At 27.4% G+C, this 11438-nt stretch overlaps 1 protein-coding gene across 1 annotated transcript; it reads right to left on the bottom strand.

Annotated features, from left to right (window-relative positions):
* LOC132936301 (NHL repeat-containing protein 2-like) lies at positions 1–7815 on the bottom strand. The gene is made up of 12 exons (XM_061002998.1): positions 7644–7815; positions 7269–7555; positions 6992–7158; positions 5419–5578; positions 4961–5340; positions 4697–4861; positions 4273–4604; positions 3363–3633; positions 2958–3215; positions 2182–2307; positions 1855–2050; positions 1–1332 (listed from the first exon to the last, which is right to left on the bottom strand). Exons 2-12 carry the CDS (start codon positions 7507–7509, stop codon positions 800–802), a joined length of 2829 nt encoding a protein of 942 aa, XP_060858981.1. The 5' UTR covers positions 7510–7555; positions 7644–7815; the 3' UTR covers positions 1–799.
* Between the last annotated feature and the right edge of the window lie 3623 nt (positions 7816–11438).

The raw sequence follows: 11438 nt of genomic DNA, 5'->3' as shown, positions 1-11438 counted from the left end.
TAACATAAATGGCCATTATTATTGTTATTAATATATACAAAAATGGTTGTTGTATCGAAAATGAAAAAGACATTTGTTACTTTTTTTCAAAAAAACGCACTTAAATTACAAATATAACAAAATATACACTTAGAACTTAAATCAATATAAATAAAAGACTTGTTGGAATATGCATATGATGAAATATTCGATTACTTATAGGAAAAATCAAAAAAACTATGTATGTAAATTATTTATTACTTAAAATGAAAAGTTTTATTTTAAAAAGATGTTTTATTATTTATCAATAAATAACACATTAAACATTCATTATTTTAGTTTTAGATGTTAATTATTTATGCACAATTTAAACCACAAAAAATAAGAGAAATAATAAATCTAATTCTTATCAATCTATAGTTACTTTTTTAAATATTCTTTAAAATCATAAAAAAAATTGAAAAAATTACAAAAAATAAAAACTTTTAAAATTATTCCATTTTATTATGAACACAAAATATGAAAGATTATTAACTAAGAATTTAAGAATCAAAAATAATGTAGAATCTATAGACATAACTAATAGAACGTAACATACACAATAATTCAATGTTATTCATAAACAAATACAAAGCTCATAATATTTATGCAACAGAGGGTAATATATAATATAGTCATAATATAATTATTATAAAATCACATTAAAACAGTTAAATTAAATTAAAATTGCGTTAAAGAATGAAAAATTATTTGTGAAGTATTTATTAATATTTAGTTTAAGACTACAATTGTAAATATAATATTTAATTAATTGAAAAGATTAGTTATTAGAAGTAAGAGAAGTTGTTGATGCAGACGTATTATTTGCCAATTCCATTGGAGAATCCACACTATATGTTGGAGCATGAGAATTAATTTCAGAAGATGCTCTATTTAATAATTTGTTGCCACTTTTATTATATGGAAGAGTATAAGGGAAATAAGTATCAGCCGCTTGAGGAGTATTTTCTTCATCACCATACCGAACACGCACCACAAAATCAAATTCTACAGGAACACATTTATCATCATCTTGACAAACACTTGTTTGACATCTTAGTATAACAATTTCCTCTTCATCATCAGATTCATCTTCTGAATCTTCATCAGATTCATTTTCAAAATCTTGATTATATTTATCATTCCACCGTTTGTTCCCATCTCTAGATGTTATATCATCAGCATTTTCATCATTTTTGTCTTCTTCCCATTCTTGTTTTGGTATACGAATTAAGTACTTAAAATCAGCTGCTGCTCCTACTACAGCTGATATGGAGGTATTTGATTTAATTTCTTTTGACTCCCATGTTGAATCTAAATAATAGAGATATTTTATTAAATACAAAATGTTATTAAAGTAATTAAAATATTAAAATAATTTAATGAAATGAGTAACAAGATTTACAAAATCTATCAACAGTACATTTTCAATACCGAAAATATATATTAATTAATAAATAAAAAACTTGGTAGTATAACTTTCTAAAACATAGGAGTATGCAGGCATGTTTAGATATGATTTAAACATTTTACACTTAAGTAATGTATCAAAAGTAGTGACTAAAAAAAAAGATACACAATTATCCATATTTTTTATTCATAAAAAATGTATTCATAAATTAAATAATTACATACATGATTGACGTAATTTGAAAAATAAATTTATTTCCTAGCAAATTATTAGTGGTAATATTTTTTTTTATGTTTCATTATTTAGAATGTATTTCCTACACTTAAGCTCAAATATCTGCATATTTCTTTTTATTTTATCTGATTTCTTGGCTTTAATATAAGTTATTGTGAAATCAATAACTTGATTTATATGATAAAATATACCTGGTAGTTGAAGGGTCCAATTCAAATGTGGTTGATCTTCTAGAGTTTGCAACGCATCGGTTCCAGAACTGCTTCCAAGGATAACGCGTCCGCGTAACATAAGTTGCCCTCCAGTCCGTCTATTTAATCTAATTTGGGCTGTTCCAACCACATTTGATGGTGATGATTCTAGAATTTTTGGAAATTCCAACTGTAGCTAATTTTTAAAATAAAAATATTAATGATTAATACTATCATCACTATAAAAATTCAAAACATAGTTAAGATGAAATATGAGAAAAGATAAGATATTTAGATGTTTGTTAAACTTAATGTGTATTATTATACCTTCTTAATAACATAAGTATCAAAGTTATACACCCAAACAGAATGATTATTTGTATCAGCAATCAATAATAGACTGGATCCATCTTGAGGGTTTTCAATAAAATGCAATCCATTGGGTTCATTTAACTGTAAAATATAAAGATGTAATTAACATTATCTATTTTACATACTTTCTATATTACATTTTAGAAAAATAGTTAACTTAGTTAAACTTTTAAAATTTAAAATAAGATAAAACTTATATTGGGGTTTAGTGTGGCTTGGTGGTTGGCTTCATCCACTAACATATTGTGAGGTCCAGAAACGGCCGACGTGGCTAGTTCCCGGATAGATGACCACCCGGGTTTTTTGAGACAATTTTTCGCTCCACATACACATGTTCCTCAACCAACCGTAAACCCCTTACAAAATGTTAATAGCCATAGTTGCCGATGTGTAGGTTCACAAAAAACAAAAAAAAACTAATATGCATAACATAAATAATTATTTAATGATACCAATATTATTTTTAATTAATATTAATTTGTTCGAAAATGAAATATTGTGTTAATATTATTGTTATTTTACCATAAATATATTTACTACTTTGTACCTATGGCTATACTGAATATTATTTATTAAAAAAAAAAATTTTAACAAATATAAAATGAATTCAACATAGATAGTTAATATTCAATTCAAAAAGTCTGGTGTGACTGGGGAAATTTATATTTTAAAAGCTTTCAAATTATTCAGTCAACATTATAGTAATTATTAATCTTATATATGCAACACACCTTAACAGGTAATGGTAATGTGTGTACAGATCCACCTGTAGAGCCAGGAATGCCCCCAGTTGTTGTGTTTCCACCACCGTTATTATAGTGATTTTGCTTATGACTGTCCGATAACCCAGTAACATATTTAATTTTATGGTTGTATGAATCAGCTACATACAGGATGTTACGTTTATGATTCCATGCAACATCCATTGGATGTTGTAAACGTGAATTGGCACCAGCTCCACCATCAATGTCACCATAGCTGAAAAGATCCTATAAAATATATGTATATTACTTATAAAATTAGTATTTTTACATTTTTAGAAGCTTTGACTGATATAGATACAAAATGTTCTAAAATTATTTAAATAAGACTACTTGTTCAAACAAATTCTCATTACAAAATTTGAAACAACTCACGGTTGGATCAGGACTTCCACCAGCTACATTCAGTACCCTATATTTTCCCATTGAATCTAAATACATACGCCTGACTGATGAACTTTCACTATCAGCAATATATAAAGAAGGATCGGACCCATTTGATCCAGACCCAATACGAGACGATGGCTTAGTTAAACATAATCCAGAGGGTTGTGCAAAAGAAGCACGTTGACCATTGTAAGAATTGTTTCTATTTTCTTCTTTGCCTGTTCCGGCCACCATAGTGCACAATCCTTTGGAACACCATCTAAAAGTTAAATTAATTTTTATAATTTCCAGTTCATGTTCACTCAAAAAGAACTATTAATACCAAAACAAATAATGTGTATTATAAAATATATAAATATGTTATATGTGAAGCAACAAGACAGGTACATTTTTTTTTCATTTATAAAATTATTATATATTTCTTTGTAATTTACATTACATATTAAGTATTCTTTAAAATGGTCCTATGTGTATTAAGACTATGGGTCAAGGTTATACACGAATAATAAATAGGTAAAAATCACGAACCCAGATATAAAAGACTGATATCGAAACAATTACTGTGACTTAATGTATATATATTTATTATTTATTATAAAATGTAATCATTTTTTTTGTATATCTATTACTAATTTATTTATTTTTAGTTTAATAATGGCACAGAAATATACCGCAACTCATATCCAATAAATAGATATACTTGTGTATCGTAACTATTTCATATTACTATATCAGTTAAGAACACAGGTACATACCATAGGTAAGATGTATAATTAAAACTTATAATAAATTGTGAAATTGTTAAGTATTGCATACAAATATATTTGTTTGTTATAATATAATATATACAGTTGTAGATTCAATTCAATATTAAATATTAAGATGATATGATTCTTACTTTGATTTCATGCTTGAGCAAGTACTAGTACTTGTCTTATCTAAATAAAGGGCCCATATTTGATGCAAACCAGCCATTGCAATCAACAAACAGCGCACTGGGGACGGTGTTGGTCCAGAAGTAGACTGTTGTAGTTGTTGATAATTTTGATTTGGTGTATATGGCTGTGGCGTGTATTGCTGTTGATATTGAGGACGTGCTTTACGCTTGTAATATACTACATCCCAAGGGGTATTCAGGATTTGAGAATTCCACATTTGGCCTCCATATTTATCATGGCCTTTTTTCCCATTGCCCGCTACAGTTTTAACTGTCTTTTCTTTTAAATCGATCTGTAAATAAGTTAGTTTAGGTAAATATCGTTTTTTAATTTTAATTATGTTAGAAATATTAAAAATCTTCGTAGAAGGCTTAGTAAGGTTACCATACGAATAGCATGATTTTCTGTGTCACACACAAATAGAATATGAGAATTTTGGAAGCATATGCCTTGAGGACTGTGAAATAAAGCTTCAGTGAAATTTCCATCTTTGAATCCTTTCTTAGTAGTAGATGGGAAAAGACCAATTCCACCGCCGCCAATAACATGCTGTTTAAAAATTAAAAAAAAAATTAATTTATGTAGGTAATATTTTTATTTTTTTCTATTAATAAATCATTGTACTATAAGTTTATAAATATATATTACCTTAACACGACCTTGTATAGTACTAATCACTATTCTATGGTGGCCACTATCAGCAATAGCTATTAATATTTTACCATGATGTCGGTAATTTAAATTAGAACTGTTCAAAGTTTCATTGCCATTATTCTTCCTCTTCTTCAATTTTTTAGTGTATGCAAACACCTTACCGGGATAAAGAAGATGTTGTTTTGTAACAGATGACTGTTTACTTGTAGCTAATGACTGTAAAGTTGTACGGCCTGGAACAATTTCTGGTATGTTATGTGAGCTTATCATAGATGCTTGACGGAGAATTTGTAAAGCTGTTTCAATAAACGTAGGCAATAGTTGTGAGTGAAATTCTTCTCCTTGAACCACAAGCATGGGTTCCCCATTAGGTCCTTTAAATAAAATTATGATCACAATTACTTATTAACGATAAAAAATTTCTTTTTTTTTTGTAATTAATTATATATTACCAATGAGTACTAAAGTAGGCCAACAGCATACAGCTAAATCATTCCACATTGTACCATCTGTGTCATTTACAACACAATGTTCAATTGAATATTTCTCAATAGCGTGATGTACATTTACAGATTGTTGTTCATTTGGAAATTTTGCACTATGTACACCAATCTGCAATGATTATTAACAATTGTTTATGTAATTAACATTTATATGTATAACAATAATCAGCAAAGCTGGAAATTGCATGATTTTATGTATTTTTATAATATATTAAAATAATGTATTATAAACAGTGTTAATATTTTATTTTGAAAGACTTAAGATTAAACATTTGACTAACTTTTATGTAATATTTAAATTTATAAAATTTACTACACATAATATTAACATTTTTAAAGAAATTAAACTACATAATTAATTTTTATTGAAATCTAAACCTTTAATTTAATAAAACCATTGCTATCTAAATTCATTAGAACTTAAATAATTAAACTAATTTGTTTTTATATAGTTAAAAATGAAACTTAATTACAAAAAAAAAAAATTGTGAATAGAAAACTTTCTAGTAGTTTTCAATACACCTTATAAGAGCTATATGTAAAGATTTCCATACCACGGTAGACAAATACAGTATTGTTTTAAGACTTAAAGTAATATTCACACAAAGTTATTAGTATCAAATAAAAATTTGATAAAACATAAAAATAAAACAGTGGGACAAATCTTTTTTATTTATTTTTGTAGAGATTATTTAAGAGTTGCACCAATAAGAGAGCATAAAAATATTTAATGCAGATAAATAGGTAATTACTGAATAATTTTAGCCTTTGGGATTATTATTTTTTGAAATTAGAACAAAATAAATTTTGTTAAAAACAATCTGGAACTATATAATCTGGAAAGATTGGTACTACTAATTATTATTTTATTAAACACATGAACTCTTGTATTTTTTAAAACTTTTATTAAGAAATTTAGCAATTTTTATCGCATAATAGGTACAAACTGGAAATTATTTATACCTATTTAGTAAATTAGAAGTAATATTTTGATTTAAATAAATTATTTCATCGGTTCTTTAATTTAAGCAATATCTAAGTATAAATAACAAGTAATTTAGTTTGTACTAAAATGAATAAGTTAATAATTGAAAATGTAAAAGTTTATAACTTTTTTCAATTAGGTACCTAAATAAATTCTATTTATTATTATCAATGATTACAACAAGTAGTGATAAATTACAGGTTACATGTTTCAGGATTTACTAGAGTGCTTATACTTATACTCTATTCGGAATAAAAACAGGCTTCGGCAGGCGAGTTGTGCGCATGGACATGGCTTTGTTACGTGGCAGCGCGGAACAAAAACTGGTCGCTGCTAAGGCCTGTTCTTATTCCGAATAGAGCATAGTGTATTACATTTTGAGATGTAGAATTGTAGTAATTATTATAGACTAATGATTATTATGTAAGGAATAAATAATACAAGCTCATAAAAAAAAAAATTAATGTTTGATAGTTACTTGATAGGTATTTTACAATATTCATGGTATTTTCTTTTAATAAAGAGTATTGTACTTACAATCACCAAACCATCTTCACACGTAAAACGCTGTTGTAAGCTATGTAGAACAGGTAGTATATGCAAACAATTCACACAGCAATAAGTGAAAAAATCCAGTAGAACAAGTTTGCCTTTAAGATCTTTATTGAATAATAAAGGTTTTGTACAATTGAACCAGTCAAGATCTAAAAAAACCCAAACAAAATTATGTTTGTAAAATGTAGTATAAACCAATACCTAGTAGGTACTTATAATAATTACATTTTATTGGTAATTATGATGCTGTTATACTTACTGGGCTTAAACTCATTAACGCGCAATCCTGATGAACCAACAACCGACCCGCTCTGAAATCCCGGGATACCTGCAGATTGTTGACTACAGCATGCAGTCAAGATTTTCTGTATATAATCTTCGGTTATCTCCTGAAGTTGTACGGGAATTGACAAATCAGATTCGTCAGTGGAGGCTTGGTTGCCGGCCGAGCTGTTAAATAGATCAACAAACACTGACGATATCTCAATAATCCTGTCCATGTTTCGACTGGTGCGGCAATTATGGACTCTGGGCGTGGAAATTTATCTGAACAAAAACCAAAACACCGAATTGCTCAATATTAATATCACGAACATAATCGTATGAATGCACATTGAATTTACAAAATACGTACCTAGTACCCGCCTACGTGATTAATTAATAATAATAAAAAATCACGAACTGCAAAAACAATAAAATTCTTAAATATCTGTAACGAACATGAGACTCGGCAATGAATGCGGCATAGATTAACGAATCCGTGTTCCGTTGTAAGTTGCGGGTGGTAATTAAACCGTAAACACGAATAATTTGTTGTGTACACATAATAATATGATAATAATGATAGTGAGACCGCGACCGGGATCACTACTTTTTGTTCCATGATATATTTCTTCCAAAGTATATTTGTAGGGAATATAATATTAGTAAACCACCATTAGATGCTTCAGATAGATGTGCATAAAATACTGAAATGGTTTGAACTAATAAAAATAAAAGACATTTTTCCTAGTATTTTAATTGCAGTTACGTTATATTTAATAATTTATTCTTATGGCAAATTGTTTTGTTAAACGAAAGTTTTCAAAGTAAGTACGTCAAACTTAACTCTCGAGAATGGAGAATTGGAGAATCTTTAAATTAATTTAAGATATTATCTTAAGAACATGATTTGTTATCATCGATTGATTTCAATCAAACAGTATTGACTTTTGTTAAAGATAAATCAAGAAAAAAAATGTTTTTTAAATAAGACAAGTACCCAAGCGCGATTCTAAGACTACATTTTCGTATGGGAAACTGTACATTTATAAATTTATAATTAGACTTTAGGCCTTAACTGCGAATAACATCCTTCATTCCTTTCTCCCCCCTCCCACAAAATGTTTTTAATAAAATATTTATGCTTATAGCCTCCACAAATACTTAATTTATTTATAATATTAGCAGTAACTCATGTACCTATTAGTATGTGCATTTAGTAACTTAAAAGCTTTATAATAATGATTATAATGGGTATTATAAAGATTTGAAAAAGATCATTTTCTACCTTTAGAAGATTAAAAAATTACACGCCCTCTACAATGACTGAGTCTAGACTGTACGACTTAGCAGTTTACTCTATTAAATGTCCATGTAGAAAAACATAATGATATTGACTTAATCAGTGCTCGAATTGGAATAATAAAAGAAATGGGACTTAAAAATTAGCGTTCCTGACTATGATTAATCTTAACATAACCCGTGGGGGGCTACGCCCCCCACCCCCTCCTACCAACCACCATCAACATCATTATACATATAATACACCAATATCAATAACATTTACCAACAATCAATTAATATTATTTTACTTCTCATTTTTTAAAATAAAAATAAAAATTAATGTTATAAATTAGGTATCAACACTATTTTAAGTTATACCTAATACTTTTAAAGAATAATACACCCAAGTTACTGTGCTTACTGTTTGCATCCATTATCAAACATATTATACGAATACGAAATACAATTAATGTAATTTGAAATATATATTCAATGTAAATTAAGATTTAAAGGAACACATAACACAAAAAAAATGTTCTTTAAATTTTTTTAAATGTTAATTATTGTTTACATGATGAAGCAAAAAAAAATTAATATAATTTACGGATAAATTTGTGATTTTATGTGTTTAAGATGATAGATATCTACGATGAATTTCAATAGAACGTTTAGTTTTTTAAATACTAAAAATATTAATAGTGATATTTTTGTTAAACGGCGCGTTATGTCGATTTAAATATAAAATAAAAATTTAAATATATCTCTTTTAAGATTGTTAGTATTTAATAATTAAACGTTCTATTGAAACTCTGATACTTTTATAATCTTAAACACATAAAATGACACATTTATCCGTAAATTTAATTTCAAAAATTAAATTTTTAGGTTGGTAAATCGTTGTGTGAAGTGAGAAACTTTTACACGTATAAGATAGGCAATTACGATAAGACAAGCCCAAGACGTCACGCGCAGTGATGTAGTCGTAATTTTTTTACTGAGTATACGCTTTAATGTGCTTTATAAGTAAACGTGGGGGGGCTTTGCCCCCCATATATACTACGTTATTATTAGTTTTATATTTATAATCACATACACTTTATCACTACCTTACCACAATTGAGCCTCTATAGTTTACAATCATACTCCTAAAATATAATTATATTATTGTACATTTAAATTTTTTATGATTACCTATGTTAATTTCTTAACCCCCTCTCACCACTTCTTTTTAAGTTAAAAAACCTAAATATTTATTAATATTTATAGTCTGAAAAGTATACTCAGTTAGGATATAAATTAGGTATCACAACTTTGAGTAATTAAAAATAAATTAAAACATCAATTTTTGTAGATCAATTGTTATATTTATGTAATTGTGTGACACAGTGTACACGAAATAATATTTACTGTCAACATTATTTTCAGTAATGCATGTGATCGTGCATCTCGGCGTCGACGATCGTTATCGATAATCTTATAATTTTAGATGTATTATATAATATATATATATATATATGTATATAATAAATTTAGATCTATATGCAATGAAGTTAAAAATAGATGTGTTTAATGTAAAAATAATAACCGTTCCAAAATGAACGTGATAACAAGGAAATATGTTTGGTATTATTGGTAATACTATTTATATTATAGATTATAGACTTTAGCTATATAGTATACCCGTAGGGGCCGTATACCTGTGTATCACAAATTATGTTATAAGTTTACGCTTCAACCAAAAACTGGAGAAGTCGTTATACGCCGTATACCCGCGTATACGCCCCACTACACCACTGGTCACGCGTCTATTTTCAATTACTCATAACTAAAGACCGGATTTAGCATATTATGCATATTCATATTTTTATAAGCTATTACATGCAGTAAATGGATTTTCATCAATCATAGTTAAATAAATAATGTTACAAATTTTTATTTTGCATATTTTTGCATATTTCGGGTACAAGTGCATATTTTCCATAAAAATGCATGTTTTTGCATATTACGTATATATTTAAATATTTTTATTTAATTTTATAACTGTATGTACCATTATTATACACAAATTTGTTCAAAACACAAAAATTGAAAATATTTTTAAAAATATAATAGGCAGATTGTATACTGATTTTCCCGTCGTATAGTTTTATCTTATCTAACATTATCAAGTTATCGACTATCGTTTATTTATACTACAGAACACAGACTGACAGACTAACGACTGTAGTTCGAAGTGTACATTCGGCAATAGTCAACGACGTCAACGTAGTTCTAAATAAACACATATTAATTTTATATAACATTGTTTGTGTTTTTAAATTACAATGCCAAAGTTTCCAAGTTCAAAATTACCATCACTTAGAAAATGGATTGAACCGTATAATAAATCAGGTGAGGTTTTCAAAACCTTAAATAATAATTCAGTTTTTTGTCAGTATTGTAATAAAGTAGTCGTAGTAGAAAAAAAGTTTCAAATTGATCAGCATGTTAAGTCATTTTCACACGAAAAATATTCAAAAACTCCAACTTCTAAACAAACATTCGTTAACCAACAGTCAACTTCAAGTGAAAATCAATCAGTATTTTTCCAAGAACTTTGTTCAGCAATGATTTCTTCTAACATACCACTGCATAAATTACAAAATACCAATTTTAGGTCTTTTTTGGAGAAATATACTCATCTACATATACCTGATGAAAGTACCCTAAGAAAGAATTATGTAATCAAATGTTACACAGATATTTTAACAAAAATACGAGAAAACATAGGAAGTTCATTCATATATTTTTGTATCGATGAAACTACTGACCCACGAGGCAAATATGTTGCGAATTTTATTGTTGGAAAGTTAAATGTTGATTCACCATCAAAATCTTATCTTTT

The sequence above is a fragment of the Metopolophium dirhodum genome, chromosome 1 (assembly GCF_019925205.1).
Source record: "Metopolophium dirhodum isolate CAU chromosome 1, ASM1992520v1, whole genome shotgun sequence".
In the NCBI taxonomy this organism is placed as follows: domain Eukaryota; kingdom Metazoa; phylum Arthropoda; class Insecta; order Hemiptera; family Aphididae; genus Metopolophium; species Metopolophium dirhodum.
The sequence above is the reverse complement of the archived record's forward strand: the minus strand, read 5'-3'. Positions and strand labels throughout refer to the sequence as shown.